The following is a 21,112-nucleotide window of genomic DNA, read 5'->3' as shown; positions in this document are numbered from 1 at the left end:
ATCTTGTTGAGGTTGATGGTGGGCGCGTAAGATTTGTAAGAGTATTTGACTAATAGGACAGTGTGGTAAACGTGTACATGTCCACATACTGTATCGCTATATTTATGATTTCACGTCATGCTGATGTAATACGCATACAGGATGTTAGATTGAGCTTAGTTGCTTTGCTTAAGTCCATACCTCTGTTTTCCTAAGAGTGCTTTCTAACAAATGTGAGATTTCAAGTTGCATAAGCATTGAGAATTGAGTCAACATGAATTACAGTAAAATATACAGTATGAAGAAACTAAAAACTACCAGCTGCAAGTATTTCTTGACAGTCTTGATATTTCTTGATATTTCTTGACATAAACTTTATGAGAGTGCTCTGTCGTGCAGTAAATCTGTGGTCAAGCTGAGTGACATTGTCTTATCAGGTCAGCCTAAACCGGATAAACCCAAACTAAACACTACCGCCCAGTTGTTTGGAATCCCAACACAGGCCCTCGTGTTTGAGGGGGAAGGTCTAGGGGCATTGTTTAAACGTGCAGAGTTCATAACTAACTACAACAAGAATTTTGACAAAATGAGCGAGGCTCCCTTGTGGAAACAAAATTATAGTGATGTTAAATCATGAAACCTCAACAATATTATTTAGGAAAAGAGAAGGGGTGAGGATGGGCGAGAAGACTGGTTAAATCTGAGACACCACTGATCAGTGAATCTGTGAGAAGTCTCTTCTTTTCTCAACATGCTCTTGGGTAGAGCTTTGATGTCTGTCTGAGTAGCACTGAAAGTGGACAGAGCCCTGCAGGGGTTTTCTGTACATTACGCACATCTATAGAATTATTTAACAAATGTATTCTTTTACAAATGATTTCTCAACATATCAACTTCTAATCAATGATGACCCATACTCAATCATCATGATTTCATATTAACATTTTCCACTGTAAAATTCATGATAAACATTCCACAATACTGAATATTCCTTCTATCCATATAGCCTTTTGATCAGACTAAGACAGTGATGATGAGGCACAGCACACGCCCCAAAGCCAAACCATTGGCTTTCCCCATGCGCCTAGATGATGCAGCTGGATTACCATAGCTGAAGTAAATGGGATTTTGTTTTATCCCCAAATTAGCATGGAAATTAAGTGGAATTTGGGATATAAATGAAAATGTGGGCGAGTTGGTTGGAGCGACAATAGAGAGTTTACACAAAACCAGTGCTGTGGAGCGACAGAGACAGCAACAAGGCTCCTCTATGTCTCCTCATCTGAACCATCCCGCCCTAAAAAAAAAAGAACTTCTCTCAGTCCCAGCTCTTCTCTATGGGCTCCTGATGTGTGCTGTTGGCTCGTTGAGAAAACTGGAGAGGGCCAGTCTAAACCTTGAAAAAAGGGGGGTTTGCTTTGTCTCTTATCTGGAACCTCAGCTGGGCCAGTGCAGCTGCATGGGGACTTTCAGCCGGCATCTGAAAACACCCCCATAAACGAGGAGATGATTGTATTCACCTGATTGATCTTTCATAGGGCAGTGCAGGCTATACAGGCTGGCTTTGGTGGGAAATGGATGGTGGGGTTGACAAACAAGCAAGTCAGTGTCTGTGGCAGGAGACTGAGACTGCAGGTGCTGAGCATGCTTGGGTTGGCGCGCTAGACCTCCTCAGATGCCAATGGTGACATTTCCTGCCTGTGACTATACACAGCAACGAAGCCATGTCCTGGGGGAATTAATAATAGGCCACCGGCGGGTACAGAGCACACACACACACACACACTCAGACAGTATACACACATAGATAGAGAACACACACACACTCAGACAGTATACACACATTGATAGAGAACACACACACAGATAGACAATACACACACTGATGAATGCACACACACACACACACACAGCCGTTAAAGCTCATCTGTTGTTGTGGGGGAGGCAGGCTGAGCTAAGCCTGTCTGGGGTCTGTGTGAACTGCAGTGCCAGGCATTCCACAGGGTTGGCGGTGGGAAATCAATTTATGTGTTGCGGTCTAAGCCAGCAGCCAGTGACAATCCCATGCACCAGGCCCGAGCCAGGAGACATAAATCAGCTCATGACTTACAAGCGTTCATTTCAGAGAAAATGCACCGCAAGTGACTCTACCTCCCTTCACTATTTGGGGCAAATCTGTTCACTATTCAGGTGTAGTCATAACAGGGCAAGTGCCTGATTGACAGGCAGCGGCAGACACTGACAGAAACAGAACAACACAACTCTCAAGGATGAGGGTTCAAAACCCTGATTTGAATTTGTGTAGTGTCAACACCTATTAAATCTGACCTCTTGGCCTTAATAAACATAATTGGCTCTGGTTTATGCTTGAGTTATTTTCAGGTGAGCATTGTTTGCTGTTCAGGAGGATGGAGGAAGTCCTGAAATGAATGGAGACGCCATTGGCCCAGAGGAGTCAGGACATAAGGGCAAGGCAGCCTGGCACAAAAAGGATGTGCGATAAGTCCATGCCCAAATGTGTAGAGTGTATTTTTAGTAGATATTTCACTGGAAACGTTTGTTTAGCAAACACACACACACAGAAAGACACACACGCGCACGCATACACGCACATACACTCCCTCTCTCACACACACACACACACACTCGCCCTGCACCTCTTTTCACACGGCAACTGTTTGGACTGGGAATCATCTTCCAGTTGACATGGCATGTGAGAGCAAGCTGCTCTTGCTCGAACGCCCGTCCCTATTGCAAACAGCCAGGGCTGCCTGTCTTGTCTGGCCTCTGCCCTCTGCCTGAGAGAGTATGTCCTGTTTGTTTTAATGGCCCAGAGATGCCCCCTCTATGGATGAGAAACATGGATGTCATGCACGGGTCAATGAAATGAATGGACACCCTCATGGGCATTAATGTATAATATTACAGTGTTTAAGAATCCCTTTGGCACTCATTTCAGAACCTTGTGGTCCTTTTTCAAAACTCTAGACACAAAACTCAAAACGGTCATCACTTGTAACACAGGCTGTCCAATGTTCAAAACATTGCATTGTGCTTTCATATCGTTAAAGAAACCTTGCACTTGCAGAATCATTGGTTCAAATAACTAATTTATCATGAAATACCATAGGAACATTCATTTAGATCACCCACACAAGATCGTACAATCATTAAATATTGTATGTGATACATGTTTCATTATGCTACTACAAGTCAATGCATCACTGTAAAAGGACTAGTAGAGAGAATACTACAGACACAGTGGAATCATTGAACAAAATATGAAATTTATTGATGAAATACAATAAAATCACAACATGAATCAAAGCAAAAATAATTAGCTACAAAAAAAGAAAAAACAGAAGTCAACTGCAGTGTTCCTCACCTGGCTTACTGTAAAAAGCAAAACAAAAGATTGATTACTGTACTTCTATATTTCCATCAACCCTGTCTTGTGGATTTGGCCACAGGTTCTCATCCACATCACAATGGATGTTTTCATTAGCCAAAAATCTTGGGAAGAATCTTCGGGCGAATCCAGGCCTGACACTGGTCTGCCGTGATGTCATTGCATGCGTCATCCATGGCCTGGAGAAGGGTGGCTTGTTCGTGAGGGCGCCTACCTTCCACCTCCATGTGGAGAAAAATTCCTCAATCGGGTTAAGGAAAGGAGAGTATAGGGGTAAGTACAGGGTGGTAAATTGCGGATGGGCCTGAAATCAGGCTTGCACCATTTGAGCATGGTGGAACCTGACATTATCCCACACAATGACATAGGTCATGCCATCAACTCTACCAACCTTATTTAGCTCATCAAGGACGGTTACATTTGAACAGCAAATCATGTGGCTGCCTGCAACTCAATATATAGAGTATATAGAGTAGAGAGCTTTAGATGTTGTTCGACCAAACATTAGAACGGGCAAGATGCGTAATCTAAGCAACTTTGACCATGGTATGATTGTTGATGCCACACATGATGATTCCAGCATCTCAGAAACAGCTGCCTTCCTGGGATTTTTACGCAGTACAGACTCTAGAGTTTACAGAGAATGGTGCAATAAACAAAACACATTCAGTGAGCGGCAGTTCTGTGGGCAAAACCACCTTGTTAATGAGAGAGGTCAGAAGAGAATGTCCAGAATCATTCAAGCTAACAGAAAGGCCACAAACATTCAAATAACAGCTGTTTAAAACAGTGGTGTGCAGAAGGGCATCTCTTAACGTACAACACCGTGAATAATTCAGGCTGTTGTGGAGGCAAAAGGGGGTCCTACCCAGTACTAAATAGGTGTACCTAAAAAAGTGGCCGGTGAGTGTACAGTAATGTCAAATCTGAAAACATGGTCGGGAAAAGTGGTACATGGGACCATAAAAACTGTTTCTGATAGAGAATGATTATGAAATATTACATCCATAGATAATGAAGTCCACGGTAATTGGTGTCAATGGATCTCGTTATCCTGAAACTTTCATGATCTAAACATGGAATATTGTTTGTCAGTTTCCGTAAAACTATGCATTAAGAGTAACGCAACAGTTACTTATCATTTTGAGCAGTTGGATCAATTGATCGTTAGATCATTGTAATGAAATGAATAGACAGTCATCTCAGATGTAATGTGTGAATTGCATTTTGAAATGGTAATACTTTGATGTCAAGTTGTGTCATTTTGAACAGGTGATTTTAGTTCAATGAACAAATGATCTTAGCTTTATGTGTATTGTATCCAAGCAATTGGAAAAAGTGTTAAGAGTTTTGAAAAATGTGCATTTTGATCATTGGTTGTGAGTTTTGTGTCTAGAGTTTTGAAAAAGGACATCAGCGTTCCGAAATTAGTGCCAAAGTGATTGTAAAAAAACTGTAAGCATTCTAAATGTAGCGTTATAAATGTGTCACAATTTGGGGGAATGAAGATTAAAGAATGAAAACGACATGGTTTACAAATCGTAAATGTTTAGTGTCAATTTAGGAATTATGAACATAGAATTCAGCGATATTATGGTTATTGTTACACAGTAACATAATACAATACTCTTTGAGATATGATCAAGGACAAGAGGATGTATATGGGGGTGGGGGGTGGGGTATTGGCAGAGATCTCTTGAGTAGCACACATGGTTTAGTTCTGGCATGGTCTGGTCTGGCATGGCTCGACTCTGGTATGGGAACTCATTAGATTCCCAGTGGGGATAATGGTATGTCCCGCCATGGAGCCACCGACTTGACCCAGGGCAAGCTGTCTCATAGACACAATAAAAACACGTAGCCTGGCATTGCTCAAATGAATAAAATATTTGGTTGAAAATAAGAATGATTTTCAATCAAATGAGCGGTAAAAATAACAGTTGCACAAGCACATAATTTCAGGACATAATCCAAATCAAATCCAACTTTATTTGTCACATGCGCCGAATACAACAAGTGTAGACCTTACCGTGAAATGCTTACTTATCAATGTTCTTTATCTCAATATGAGTGAGCATTTTATAAAATACTGGTGTGGTTGTGTTCTATTTTGTATTAAAAACAGCATCCCTTCTACAGAACGCTTTAAAGAGCCTCCTTTTGCTCTCTGTGGACTCTTCTTAACCCTGCTGACACACATCAGACTCAGACAAGCATACATGGCTATTAGTAAATGTTTTGGAAATTAGATAGACTATATGAGTACTGTTAAGATAATGAAACATCTCCATTAGTTTCAGAAATTAACTACCACTATAAGCCACAGAAAGCTTTTTTTATACCATTCCCCCCCCCCCTTTCATTTTCATTTTAGAGTGCATGTGGTAGAATTGAATTGAATAGAATATTTGTTTTAAATTGCGTCATAAAACATAATAACACGATAGTGACATGTTCCTTCCAACTCGGTATGATGTTTGTTTAAACGCAAGTTGTGACGTTTCGTGGCATTTTTTTCAAAAGGTGTTCCAAATAGCTGACCTCTGACTCAGTCAGTGAGCAAAGTAATTTCTAGTTGTACATTACATACTGTAAAACGTGTTATGTAGCCTAGTCATTAAAAGTGAGGAGAAGAAGTGTAAGAAGGTAAACAAATTAACTTATTTGACAGTGTCTGGGCAGGAGGGACATTCAAGCTAGGGCAGGTTTTTATGAATGGAAGTTTTTTCCCAACTTTACCTCTCTCTCTTTTTGTGAATGAAAAACAACAGGACATTCTAGTATAAAGGCTCTCTGAGTCCCAAGCTCTGATTGGCTGCCACTCCTCTAACTCCACCCATGGTTGCTAGGGACCTGGACAGCCTCATAGCTGATTGGTTCAAAGAGGGAACCTAGTTTTCATTCATAAATCAGGTCATTCATTAGGACAAAAGTAGAAATTCAACCCCTTGAAAGAGGAAATCAACCAATCACCAAAGTCATTTGGCCAGAGCAAGCGTCTGAAAGCAAGTCTATGTAGTCCAAATCAACACTCAAGTCTGGAAAATAATTGACAACACCCTTGATTTTTGGGGCATTTCCGACCCAAGCTGATAACACACGGATCAAGCTTCTAGTTTGATTATAGAGCAAGAGTTATTTAGTGACCCTGTAGCCTGTAAAGTCGAGACGCGACATTTGTTTTTTATTCTTCACATTATCCACAGTTCAATTTCCTCTCGCGTCGTTCGTGTAAATATAAAGTATAAACTACTTTTTTTTTGTAAGAAAAGCCTATTTTTTGTAAATGCACGGTCCTATAAAAATCAAATTTATTGGTTTTGCCTGTCGATTTTACAAATGAAAATGTAACATTATTAGGTAACACTTTATTTGGATAGTCCATCTGTAGATGCTCTACAGACTATCAGTAACATTTCAACTAAATATCTACTAACCCTAACCCTAGCTCTGAACATAACCTTAACCTTTATACTAACCCTTATTCCAAACCTAACCCTAACCGTAACCTTAGCAAGCAGTTGCTTGTCAACTGAAAGGTTGTTGATAGTATGATCCAGACTATCCAAATAAAGTGTGACCCATTATTTCCATAAATCCTGTATAAGCCATTTACAAACAACAAATAACATAAGAGCAAAGAAGAGGCACATTGCATAGGCTTACTTGTTGAGAGAATTTTGTGCGGTATCTGAAGACTGTGCGAGATCTATCACGAACCAGCAGTAAAGGGTTTTTGTCTAGAAGGGATACAGCTTTTGTAAAAAAAAATTTATTTTCGTAGCAGGTTTAGGAGAATTTACCCCCCCCCCCCCCCCCCCCCCAAAAAAATAACACTTTCGATGGCAATTTGACAAAGTTGTATTACATCTAGAGATGGCCGTTGTAAAGGGGGCAGCAGCTCCCTGAGTAAAAGCTCGCCATCGCTTCCCTCTGCATTTTATGTGAATGGAGCTCATTATGTATGCAGCTTTCTCGCAGCTCCATTCACAACTATCGCTCCTCTTGTCCCTCTTCCCTCTCTCCCTGCAGGCTGCGTGGATCTCATTCAACTCAGCCTAAATGACCACAAACGGTTAACGGATGGATTATAAAATGGATGGATATTTGGACCAGCAAGTGCCTTACACTTTAGCAAATGTACGTATGGATAAAGTAATGTATTTGTAAATGCTGTGCTCAGTTTTTAGGACTTGGCTACCGGGCTCTGATCGCCCTTTGCATGAGATTTGGCTGAAGCAATTGTGTGCGCGAAGAAAACTGTTTTCATTCGCTTCTAAACTATCAAAAGTTCTGCATAATTGTTTTACTACATACACTAAATGAAAGCTTTTATTTTACACTGTTCATTAACACATTGCTTGTCTCTAGACCGGACATGTTAACAGTGTCCCCTAGCAAATGGGTTAACAATTTGAGAGGGCAAATGGAACTGTAGAGCGCGTTTGTGTTGCAACACTGTTGCAGTTTACGGTGACAAGCTGCGTTGGTATTCTGTTGTGGTTGTATTGGGTTGATAATAGGTTATATGAGAGTAATTGTCAATGGTATTTGAAGGGACAATATTTGTTCTATAATTAGGTACAACTATTAATAAAAAGTAGAATTGTATCCTTTTAATATCCTTTAGATAACGTAATATGTGATTATTTTAGTATTGATTGCCATATTGACTAATTACCTAAACCAATTAGTGACCTTGGGAATGTTCTAGGTAGCCTATGACATCAAAGGTAGGCTACATGTCATGTTTGTGTGTATTTCCCACTGTAATATTTCTGATGCTTTGCAGAAGTCACAAGGACATGGGCCCCTAAATAGACTGTTGATGGCAGCAAAAAGGAAATACATGGACACGGAATTACCCCCTCAGGAATCTGAAGGTAAAGTTAGAGCTTCAACGGCGGCTCTCAATGTCCCCTTTAGGTGACACAAGTTTACCTCGTCAATGGTCTGCTTATCAAAACGTCATACAGATGTATGGCTCCTATTTATGGATTGATAAACATGACTTAACTTGCCGAAAACTTGATCTAGCCGACATGACCAGACCATCTTGTGAGTGAATGCTCTTTGATCTTGTCGTTCTGTGGTAATCATGTCGTTTTCTTCTTCTTCTTCTTTCAGACCTCTTTCAGGATTTAAGCCAACTTCAGGAGACATGGCTCACAGAAGGTGAGACTACCTGCAGCATTTACTTCAATTCGTTTTTTTGTTGTTGGATTAATTGCTATGTTTCAGTGAGAGTGGCAATGATAAATCATATCGCAACAGAGACTAGGGAAAGGTCAACAATATTTGAATATGTTAGATAGCATGTTTAAATATGCGGGTGATCTGTTGAACATTAGTGATATTGATATCCTGGAGGACCAACCTTGTTCAGACATATTAAGATGGAAATTATCCATTACAAAAGGAGTCTGTTGACATAGCTGTGAGTGTGTTTGATCTCAATTTCTCAGTTGATGACTGCTAGGTTGATGAGAACACATACCACCACGAACCAGTAATTAAATCCCTACAGACTTATTAATAAAGAGTGGGACTGAAAGAATGTACAGTATGATAATTACAATTAATTTGACTATTAGTCATGTGCAGGGGCACAACTTTGGTTTTAGAAGTGGGGGGGATGTTTTTTTACGAGTTACATTTTTTATTTTTTTTTCTAGTCGAATAAACACTCCAGTCGGATAACATGAGCACTGTTGCCTCGTTTTATATCACATGCCATTGCTAAAACTGGGGGAGACAAAAATGTAATTCCAGAATGTGGGGGGGACCTGTCCGCGGTGAAATTTTCACCCCTGGTCATCTGTCCCAAATATTTAGTTGACATCAGGAAAGGCCTATTTTACTTTACTGTGGTGGTATTCAAACTTTTTCAGCACAATGTTTTCGACCAGAATATTTGGGGACACCATTTTTTGCACAGGAATTTCTCGCAACCCCACCCCACCCAAATCTAATTACACACACTTAAAATCGGTACATTTCAATTTAATTGCATTTTCATCTCTTATCAAAATGAAAAGAAACCAATAAATACTCAATAAAAAATTGAAAATTGAAATAAAATATTATTATTTACCCACTAGGGGTCGTAACCCCGACTTTGAATACCACAGCTTTAGTGAGTGTTAGACACACAGTACACAGGGTTGAGTAGCAAAACGTAGTTTCAGTAAAAATGTAGGCAAACGTAAAAACGTAGACAGTAAAACAAGGACCTTTTCACTTTAAGAGGTGAAGAAAGGCTCGGGGAGTTAAACATTATGTTGCAATACACATGGTCATTAGTGATATGTTACGACAGAAACGTTTCCTTGGTGAACATAGACAGGACATGATAAGCTGTAAACATTCCCTATTTTGGCTGTGTTGGCATGTAGTGTCCTTGCGTGCCAATAATCCCAGCCAATGCAAACAAACAGCATGTTAGGCCCTTGTCACTAAAAGCACATAGCGATGAAATGGACCCAGGCAGGCATCATCAATTGTCAGCAGTGTGGAGTTTAAAGGTACAATATGACGTGCGCTCTAAAGAAGCAATTATATGTTAGGACGGGACAACAACACTAAGGAATGACTCACGCATGTTTTGTAAATCTGGGGCCCAGAAGTGGAAGGGCAATATGTAACACTTAAACAACCTCTAAACAAGAAATGAAACCTGCTACAAAATGCCTGCCATCTTGAACCAGCCAAATTGATATACTGTGATTTGTAGCAGACCTGGGTCAAATATACATGTATGTCAAATGCTTTCAAATAATTGAGCTTCGGTTGATTTTATTTGCATAATGGAGCCAATAGAAAAGTCCCAAAAGTGCAAACTCCAAGCTTAATCAAGTGCACCTCAAATCCTTTCAGACCCGAGACTGGTTTACAGTATACATAATGTACATAACAAAACAACCAGATAACTAATGTAACATTCTTTTGTTTGGCTCGAGAGGGTATCTTATTGCCTTGAATGAAAAGCAAAAAGCTCATCTCCATACGTACATGTACAGGAGTCTTGAATTGCCAGTGCTGTGTTCATTGTAAAATAGTAGTGGGTACACTAGTGATAACATGGGAGGTGCTTCCAGACTGTTGTTGTGAGGAAAGGGGATTTCTAAAGTTATGCATTTTTTGCATGACTATCCCTAGACACAGCTTATCTGCTTATCTTGAAGTAACCATTTTTTTTCATGGTAGAGGACAGTTCACAGTAGCATCCTTAGTATTGACCATGAGTCACACAAGACCAAAATCTATAACCAGATCCTGTGAGAAGTATTATCGACACAAACTACTTTAAGGAAGTTGTTGTGGATGCTTGAGTTGAGCTATACCTTTTTCACACTACTGAGCCGAACTGTACTGTATTGGTCCGGTTACGCATCCACCATAATTGCTGGAACTGTGCTGGAAAGGCCAATGTGAAAAGAAAATACCCGAGCCAACACAGTACCGTTCGAGTCGGCACACTAGCGTGAAAAGGGTTCAAGTCATTGAAATGGGCCTCGACTCTTATGAAAAATGATTGTTTATGATGCCCAGCAAACAATGCTCTCATTGTATCTCGGCCTCGGGCACCTAATTCTCATGCAGCGTCAAACTGGCAAGTTCACACCACCACGCTCCACAGACAAAGACAGAGCCAGCACCAATAAAAGGGACAACAATGAGAACCACCCCAAAGTCTGGTCCCTTTGATGGACATTCTATTTGTAGTTAGTCAACCATAAAGGTAACATCCATAGCAGAGCAGTAGATATGGCGTTCTGTTGTACTGCATCAACAGATTGCCAAGGAGGAGGACTCGCTGGGCCATAGAGAGAATGAAAAAGCCCGAGCTGCCTGGGTGGAAGTCAGTGGCGTAACTATCGGTGTGTTATTTAACCCTAAATAGTAGCTTGTTTTTGAGCTGTTCTGGCAGAACTCCTCTGTCCTGTTGCATTAATTAGAGGCCTATCATTGTGACTGATTGTGGTTGCAAGGGATTCACCCGCATTGTAAAAACTCGCTAGCTGGAGGGAGTTTTCTGCTGGAGAGTGTGGAAGAAATAAAGGAGACGGGAAGGTTACGAGAGAGAGAGTTCAGGTTCTTGTCACATCTTGTCATTGGCGTTTATGACAGAGTTCTATGCTCCTCCCAGGATCTCCCATTGAGGAAAAAAAAGTAATTCAAGGTGCCTGAAATAAATTTAAAAAAATTAAAAAGGAAATTTGTCTTTGCTCATATAAACACATTTTCTGTCTTGTGCTGACTTGCATCTCAAAGCCTTTGACGAGGGTGTTCCTGGAAGCAAATCGGATACACACACGCGCTCACGCACACACGCGCTCACGCACACACACACACACACATACTCTCCCTCTGTCTCCCTAAGCACAGGGTTGTGCTCTTGTCTACGAGCCAGTACTGACGCTCAGATATCCTTAATGTTTTCTTTCTTCTCTTCCTTTTTCTTAGCTCGATCCAACGTGTTCCATTTTAGACACGTTGAAACGGGTGGAAATGATTTATTGTTTGATCTGGTGGACTAAATATTGGCCTCTGCTCTTTCTCATAAAGCAGCTTTATCCTTCTCCTTAGGGCAAAAGTTAAAAGGGGTAATAGTATTACCGTATAGGAACAGGACGCAGCATTATATAAGAAATCAATGTCATTTATCTGAACATGCTCCAAGACGCCATCATCCGGTTTCCTCCTCACAGGAAGCGGGGCAGAAATACGTGAAAGTGGATTTGAATTTCCTATTTCCTCTTTTCGCTCTGTTTTCCCTGCTTTGTTTTGTGGACTGTTAGCTGAAGTGAGAGAGGGGGCCTTTTGGCTAGGTTTGGGTCTTTAACTTGGCTGGGTGATGTCACAGGCGCTGGCACTTACTAACTTTCTCTTTGTGGGTTCTATGATGTTGCCCTTGCTCTGTGTTTGAAGAAAAAAGGGTTCTATGAAGTTGCCCTAGCTAAGTGTTAAGTAAATTTGCTTATGCCACATTTGAGTTTCAATTTGAGAGACTTTTTAATGTTAGTAAATGGAACTTCAGATTTGGTTTCCTATAATACTATACACTTTCACTTTCCATATTCTCATTATTTTAAACCATTTTAGAGTGGAGAGGGGACATGTGCTTCCCATGTGGTGGCATTTTGTTTTCATTCGTAAACCATCAACTTTTCCTAAGAATTGACGTGTACCATTACGTAAGTTCAAGACCAAAGCAATTAAAAGGCTTATGAAAAAGCAGGAACCTTTTAAATTGGACTCATGCCTGTTGTAAAGGTTTCCAGACCTGGCTGCAGGCGAGGTTTAGGCCATTCAGCCACGGGTAGCGATTCAGATGCCAGTGTGCTCATGGCTCACTGGGTAAATTTGACCTTTTCACCCATTGGGAAATTGGCAGTCCACTAATCTGGACTTCCTAACCTGTTTGTGTGGTTCAAAGTCCAGTGCTTGGGAGGACAATTGATATCGGAAATGTATTTGGATCTGAACATCTCAGCAAACAGAAAAGTACAATACTATCAAGCCTTGTTGCACCCGTACATAATGGGCTGGTTTTACAAAACGACTGCGACAATTCAGTCAGATACGGCCTAGATGGTAGGATAAGGTTAATTTGACTATAATGTCAGTAATACAATTGTAAATTAAACTGACTGCAAGTTAAAATCAAGTATGAATCCATTAATATTTATTTTACCAGGTCCAGTGTTTCTGTAAAGGTTGAATATTTTTGAAGTTTTTATTATCAACAAAATATCACTCATTCATGCTAGTGGCCTTGTGACCAAGATCTAAATAGTGCTAACCTAAACTTGCCCTCAGCTCCCCCTACTTCTCTCTCAGTTCCTCGTCCTCCTACCACCTCTAGCTTGACCTTAAGAACAATATCTCAAAGGCTTCAAAGCAGGTGACGAATTCCAGAACACTTCACTAGCCGCAGAGCATCTAGATTGACCAAGAATGTCCTCTAGCTCCACTAAATGGGTGTAAGACTGACAGAAGACATCTGATTTTCTTCCTTGTTTAAAAAGCCTGTTTAGTCTGTCTGTGCTCTGTGATGGAAAGTACACAGACACAAGTAAACAACATGCACACATTTTACATGCCACTGACGTCTTGTCACAATTCACATCAATGAGGGCAAAACATATCTCTGTGGATATTTGGCCAGGATTTACAAAGAGAATACGATTCCAACTGAATGTCTTGAAATGGGATCCGTGGGTGGAGGAAAGGAAAGCAGCTCCACCTCTGTACTGATCCATTAATCACCACTTTGGTTCGATAGCTAGTCTGCGTGAGTGACAGTAACCCTGTCTCCACTGTAAGTGCACCTCTTAAGGTCTTAAATCACCCTGTGCTGCCATCGTTAGGCCTCATGTCAGAGCCAGTGGCATGTGTTCATGGATGCCAAGGGAAGTCAGGCCCCTCCCAATAAAATAATAATTCATCTTTATAAATTTTCCTTCAATTGGCAAGAGGCTGACTCTATCTCATCGGAGAAAGCATCCGAGCGAGCGAAACTGTATGTGTCTCTGTATGTGTAAGGCATCTATCTGATCCTGACTGGTCAAAAGAGTATACATTATTGCCACCCGTAGCATTTAATGCAAGGGAAGCCAGCGAGCATTTGGCCACCCTTGATAATTTTAAAATAAAATAATAGCCAATCACAGTTGAGTTGAATTGAGTGAGCTCAACTGTGAATGGTCCTAGCGCACCAAAATAAAATTGTGAAAGGAAGCCAGTTTGGATTTGGCTTCCCTCAAATCACATCACATCGAGAGCAATACGTCATTGACAGAAACAACTTGAATTGTTGCATCTGGTGGGTAGCTACTTAGCTAGCTAAAATTGTCCCTCTCCTAAATTAGCCATGGATGGTGATAGGGATTTGGACTTGTGGTTTTACTTAATTCTCCCAGTGGCCAATGATTATAACGACAAATCTGATCCAACCATAAATTCATACATTGTGCCCCTAGCCTGAGAGGATGGAAGTTCAATATGTAGCTAGATGTAGAAGCTAATGTTTACTAGCTAACGTTGCAAGCAAGCAATTTAGGCAGGTAGCCCAGGACAACAAAAAACAAAATTGTGTACTGTATAACAGAATCATAGACCGTTTCGTCAACATGAAAGAGAGGAGGATGGCATTGGCATTTCTCTACAAATAGGGTGAGTTAACATGTTTTCTCTACTTGCACGCACACACACACACAGAAATCATAACCATGGACAGCCACATCTTATTTAGCTTAAGTTGATTGGACTAAACTGTTTTTGGTATCTTTTAGTTGTCAATGTATTAGACTAAGCATAGGTGATTTGAGGATGTTGAAATGTTGAAGTTGAAATGGTGCTGGAATAGTGGAGGCAGCTCTTGTTTTCTTTGCGACTTATTGTAACTCTCCGTGGTTCTAAATCAATAGTTGTTTAATAGTCCAAAAATGTCAGAAACATTAACTTTCTTGACCATTCTGTAGGTCATGTAACTGTTTGTTACATGCAATATGCTTTGTGGACTTCACCAGACAGAGTTTGCTCTCCGGTTTTGTGATGAAACGAAGGTGTGGTTGAATTTATTCTGCCACCATGTCTTCTTATTGTCTCAGCCTTTAGGCTTATATATCACTGTAGCAAGGCATGTGAACTAACAGGTTTTAGAGCAAACAACACAATTATCACAACACATAGGCTGTAATATGGCTTTTTGTCTGGCTTGGCTTCGCCAGTTATTTTACCCACGCACCGCTACTGGTCAGGGCATCGTCCTTCATACCAAAATGAGTTATCAGAAGGGACCCAGAGTTTTTCCTGGTCAGGTCATGAGGTCAGGAAAAACTCCTGACACTAATTGAGGTCAGAACAAAAATTAGACACAGTCAATAGTCACAGTAACGATGTTTGACTGCGGTCAAGGCATAACTGAGATTAAACCCTTCCAAGGCGCAGCTCGAAAAGTTAACGAATAAATCAGTGTTTGCGCCATCAAGACGTTAAATGCCACATGAAATGAGGAGAGCGAGGTAGCATGTAGCTGTGACTGAGTCCAACAGCTAAGCTTCATTCCCCCCTTGACTATGTGGTATTGATCTGTCGCTCATAGAAAAGTGCTGGCACACTGGAAAGTGTGGAAGTGAAGGTTGCTTGGCTGGACCCAGGCAGTGACTCAGGTTTCATGGCCAAGGAAAGAGTCTGACGAGGCCCAGCACCATGACCGCCAAGGACTATGGGCAGGTTGAGCTGAGCTTCCACACTGGCAAAGCTGCTGGACAGCATGAAGCACTAAGACTGGCTCAGTCAATGGAGAGATGTAGCTAGCATCAGACAGGCTAAGCGTGCATGCTAACATAGTGCTCACTCGCCTAGAAAGGCTAGCATAGCAGGCTAGCATAGTGCTCACTCTCTCTAGATAAATTGACAGACCGACCACCAAGGCTGGCAAGGCTAGGTACATTATGCTCAACCCATGACATGACTAACGGTTTCTCTTTCTTTTCTGATTTCAGCTCAAGTTCCTGACAGTGACGAGCAGTTTGTTCCTGATTTCCACTCCGAAAACTGTAAGAAAAAAATGCATGTGTCACTGCTAAGAATTCTGTGTGTGTGCGTGAGGGAGAGAGAGAGAAACTTAGATACGGGGTCAGCGTTGGGATGTTGAACTGTTCAAGGCTTGGGCGGAGCTACTGTCCTTGCCAAAGTTACGGTAATCTTTGCCTGTGAAACATAGCATTTCCAAGACACATACTTAATACAACCTATTCATCATGGGTGAATTAGGATGCTACTATTGTCCTCCTCCATCCATTTGCATAGTTATGAAAGCTGAATGGATCGGCCCAGGAAACCAGTAAAAGAAGATTCAGAGTCCAGGTACAAAGATTCCCTTTTGTGTATGTCTGAGGTGTAAGAGGGGAAAGCAAATTCCCGTACTACACAACTGCGTGGCTAGTATTTGAATGGGTTTCCCTTTTTGTTGTGTGTCTAGACAATGCGGATTCAGGATCTGTAGGGGAGTGTGCGCTTTACAAACAGCGTCCTCCGTGCCCTTTTCATTTAAAGCCATTCATAGAGTTAGACCCTTTTTACATTGACAAAAGTTGGAGATTCTCGAGAGGAGATTCTCAAGAGGTATCAAAATAAATTGTGAGACAGCTGTGCCACCAGAGACTCTAGGTTCGCGCCCAGGCTCTGTCGTAACCGGCCGCAACCGGGAGGTCTGTGGGGCGATGCACAATTGGCCTAGCGGGAGGAGTTGGCCGGTAGGGATATCCTTGTCTCATCACGCACCAGCGACTCCTGTGGCAGGCCGGGCGCAGTGCGCGCTAAACCAAGGTTGCCAGGTGCACGGTGTTTCCTCCGACACATTGGTGCGGCTGGCTTCCGGGTTGGATGCGTGCTGTGTTAAGAAGCAGTGCGGCTTGGTTGGGTTGTGTATCGGAGGATGCATGACTTTCAACCTTCGTCTCTCCCGAGCCCATATGGGAGTTGTAGCGAAGAGATAAGATAGTAGCTACTAAAAACAATTGGATACCACGAAATTGGGGAGAAAACGGGGTAAAATTCCCATTATTATTATTTTTTTAATAAATAAATAAATTGTGAGAATATATACTCATTAATAATGGAATTTAAAGCTGTGAATTGCTCACATCTCGACCGCTAGCTACCTTCAGGGGTAGCGCACAAGCAGGGCAGTGTAAACAGAATTGTCTCATTGAGTCCAGCACTCCTACAGTAAAAATCATAATTGCAGAACTATGTTTTTGGAACAGCTGAAATGCATAGACATTTTCCTTATATTTGAGACTTGTATTATTGAGTTTTTACCTGAAATTGCAGTAACAGGCTGTTACATTCTACATTTGTAGCCGTAGCTTTAAGAAAAGTAATCTCAACAGTGTACCTCCCCCCTTGCTTGGCTACCCTGCACTGAGCCACTTTCCAGGCAGGAAGCCATTTGATCTAGCTATGCAAGCAAGACCTGATCAGCTCCCGATGAAATGATCAACGTTTTAGTCGCAATTTGTATTTACCTCATATAATGACTTCCATGGTGTTGATCAAATGAAGCCTGGTTTGTTCTAAGGCAGGGTTATTCAACCAGGATGTCCGCAAAAAAATATATATAATAATGTTTTTATGAATATCGATAGCAACAACAGAATAAAGAAATGTAGAATTACATACATACAGCAGAAAAGCAGAATATCTTCTTTCTAATGATGTCAGCTTTTTTTCTTAACTCTTAATATTGAGCAAATTACACGGAGTTTCTACTGTTGTTGGTATTAAACTTACTGGAATATCTGACATAGGCTTTGAAAAACCACCCATGAACATACTACCACTGCGGCAAGTGCTGCTGGTAAGCTTTCTTGACTTGGACATAAATGTTTGCCAACACATGGCCAAATTTTTTGTTTAACCAGCTAAACATCTGCTCTTAGCAAAACCGGGTTTGGAGTTACCTTTCTAGCTTATAGGCTATGTTAAAGTTTACACTTCCTCTTCCAATTATAATGTGGGGAGGTCAGAACAATAAAAAATATATATATATACCAAATCTATTAATTTTAAAATGTTGATTACTTCTCTCCTTGTCATTATCATTCTCACCTGAGGATAAGACAAGATGTGAAAATGATTTTTTGCAAACATATGATGGGGGACACTGGGTCGCGGGTTTGCCTGGGGTGTGGGGTTCCCTGGGCAAGAAAAGGTTTAAGACCCCAGTTTTAAGGGAACTTTAATATGCTGATATTGTCATGTAGAACTAAGAGCTAGCAATCTAGCTATGGTTCAGCATTCAGCTAACTGGTTAACGTTAGTAGCTAGCTATTATGATGTAGATAGCTAATGAGAATACAGAAATGATTTTGTTTAGCTTGCTTCCTAGCAAGCTCTATACAATACTATGAATGACACTGTATGATAATGCTCCTGTATTTTATATTCGTATGAGACAGGTAAACGTTCATGTTTGATATGCTAACATTACTAGCTAGTGGTAGCTTAGCTAACTGTGCTATTGTCTTACTTGCTAGGTACATTTAATGTGTGTACGAACAAGAAAATAAACCCTTTAATTGTCTGCACATGCTTGTGAATTGTTGCATTATTCAAGAGAGTAATATGCTCTGGTTGCATTATTGAAGAGTGTAATATGCTAGGGTTGCATTATTTAAGAGTGTAGCTAATATGTTTTAACTAAATGAAAAGTTGCTTGCATTGTTGAATAGTTTGCATGCTTACTGGCTAGTGTCTACTGTGATATTTATGGTAAATTTGAAGCTAAAAAGCAAGAATGTCACATTGCCTGCCATGACGAAAGGTAAAGCAAGGATGTAATGTAAATTGAAAAATCTAAATACACTACACAGCCAGAAATATGTGGACACCTGCTCTTCGAACATCTCATTCGAAAATCATGGGCATTAATATGGTGTTGGTCCTACCCCTCTCTACTATAACAGTCTCCACTCTTCTGGGACGCCTTTCCACTAGATGTTGGAACATTGCTGCAGGGACCTGCTTCCATTCAGCCACAAGAGCATTAGTGAGGTCGGGCACTGATGTTGGGCGATTAGGCCTGGCTCGCTGTTGCTATTCCAATTCATCCCAAAGGTATTCGATGGTGTGGAGGCCAGGGCTCAGTGCAGGCCAGTCAAGTCCTTCCACACCGATCTCAACAAACTAATTCTGTATGGACCTTGCTTTGTGCACGGGGGCATTGTCATTCTGAAACAGGAAAGGGCCTTCCCCAAACTGTTGCCACAAAGTTGGAAGTACAGAATTCGTCTAGAATGGCTTTGTATGCTGTAGCGTTTCCCTCTACTGGAACTAAGAGTCCTAACCCGGACCATGAAAAAGAGCCCCAGATCATTATTCCTCCTCCACCAAACTTTAGTTAGCACTATGCATTTAACCACTTTGCGGCTGAGCCGTTGTTGTTCCTAGACGTTTCCAATTCACAATAACAGCATTTACTGTTGACCGGGGCAGCTCTTTCAGGGCAGAAATTTGACTGACTTGTTGGAAATGTGGCATCCTATGACTGTGCCACATTGAAAGTCACTGAGCTCTTCAGTATGGACCATACTACTGCCAATGTTTGTCTATGGAGATTGTATGGCTGTGTGATTTTATACACCTATCAGGACCGGTTGTGGCTGAAATAGCCGAATCCACTGATTTGAAGGGGTGTCCACATGTTTTTGGCCATGTAGTGTATCTTTTCGTCAATCTGAATAGGCCCTTATGGGTGAGTCCGTTCAAAATGATGACGAAGAGGACATTGGTATATTTAACTGAATTTTTTAATGCAGAATTAACATAGCAATTTCAATTGATAAAGTCTCAATTAAACATGTTTTGAACATAATTTAAACCTGAAAATAAGTCAGAAGTTGTATAGTGTGAAACTTAGCAACGGAGTTCCCCCTGGCCCTGCTCAAAACCCATTAGCCCCAGTGAAACATGCCCAGTGAAACATATTGTTCCTGTCTGTGGAACAACAATGAGGAGGAGGAAGTGGCGATGAACCCTAGGGCACGCAAGGGTCATGTCTACTTAACCCTAGGCTAACCCAGCCAATCACTGCCAGCTTGCTGCCCGTGGTTGACCCTGGTATGATCCGTAGGGTCATTGGGGATTCACTTTGACAGGCAGCTCACTTATATGCAGTAGTCTGAGCAGAGATGGGCTCAGGTTGACAGACAGCACTCCTGCTAGCTCCTGCTGTTCGTACTCAATGGCCAGAACACTCTTTTGGGCTTCTCTATTCAACATGATGTGATGGGAAGCTCCAAGTAGACAGGCTGCCATTGACAGAAAGATATTCTTCTATGTGTTTGTGGTTGCGACTGGTAGCGAGTCTATTTAAGCCCCCTGCGGGTTAAATGAAAGTCTTGTCTGTTCCCATACCCGGTTATGCATTATTCCATCGAACTCATCACTCTTCAGCCTTGTAATATAGTTCTAAACAGGTGAGTCAGATGTTATGGTAACTCCGAGTACAGGGCGCAAAGCTGGCAAACAAAGTCCTAACGTTTTCTGGAGGCCGTATTGAAAAGGCGCCACAGCAAATCAAAAGTTGTTTTCTGAGTCAGGTTGTTACCTGTATGGGTGTGGAAGATAAAGGGAAAGGGAGCGAGAATGACGGAGAGAGCGAAAACGAGAGAGCGAGAGGGATGAAGAGAGTAAAAACAGAGCGCCAGGCTTTGGGACACTGGAATGCTAGATGAAGGAGATGGGAGGAGGGGGGGACAATAAGTTATTGTGCAATACCTGCACATCTGGTAAATCTATCTGTTCCCTTCTCCCTCAATAACAGATAACAAGCATGCTCTGTCTGCAGAGTTCCACTGAGGGAAGGTTATGTAAACACATGTCCTTTACCTCTGAATTATACTGTGTATTTGATGGGAATTGACCTTCAAGCTTTAATACAATACATGTGTGTTCCTTAACATATGATTCACTGAATACCGTTATGAAATGAAGTAAAAAGTGGAGGAGGTATGTTGACTTTTGGGGGTTTGACAAATCCCCCTATCTGATGTGTAATGAGGCTGTTGGATACTGACAGGCCCACTTGTTTTCAATGTGTCTGGCTGCAGGAAGGGAACTCAGTCGATTGTCAAACAAATCTTACACACACTGACTGTTTACTTAGTTTCTACATTTGAAGGTTTTTAGAATTGTCTAAGAGAGAATAAA

At 41.3% G+C, this 21,112-nt stretch overlaps 1 protein-coding gene across 1 annotated transcript in view; it reads left to right on the top strand.

Moving 5' to 3' along the window:
• The first annotated feature begins 7,225 nt into the window (after positions 1 to 7,225).
• LOC110499110 (ETS translocation variant 4) overlaps positions 7,226 to 21,112 on the top strand; it is a 41,192-nt gene continuing 27,305 nt past the window's right edge. Inside the window, exons 1-4 of the mRNA XM_021576022.3 lie at positions 7,226 to 7,528; positions 8,181 to 8,271; positions 8,516 to 8,563; positions 15,901 to 15,954. Of these exons, the coding sequence (XP_021431697.1) occupies positions 7,472 to 7,528; positions 8,181 to 8,271; positions 8,516 to 8,563; positions 15,901 to 15,954 (250 nt within the window). The 5' untranslated portion in view covers positions 7,226 to 7,471. The remainder of the gene's footprint in view (positions 7,529 to 8,180; positions 8,272 to 8,515; positions 8,564 to 15,900; positions 15,955 to 21,112) is intronic.

Source organism: Oncorhynchus mykiss, chromosome 20, assembly GCF_057628025.1.
Source record: "Oncorhynchus mykiss isolate SJ-2025 chromosome 20, ASM5762802v1, whole genome shotgun sequence".
In the NCBI taxonomy this organism is placed as follows: Eukaryota; Metazoa; Chordata; class Actinopteri; order Salmoniformes; family Salmonidae; genus Oncorhynchus; species Oncorhynchus mykiss.
The sequence above is the reverse complement of the archived record's forward strand: the minus strand, read 5'-3'. Positions and strand labels throughout refer to the sequence as shown.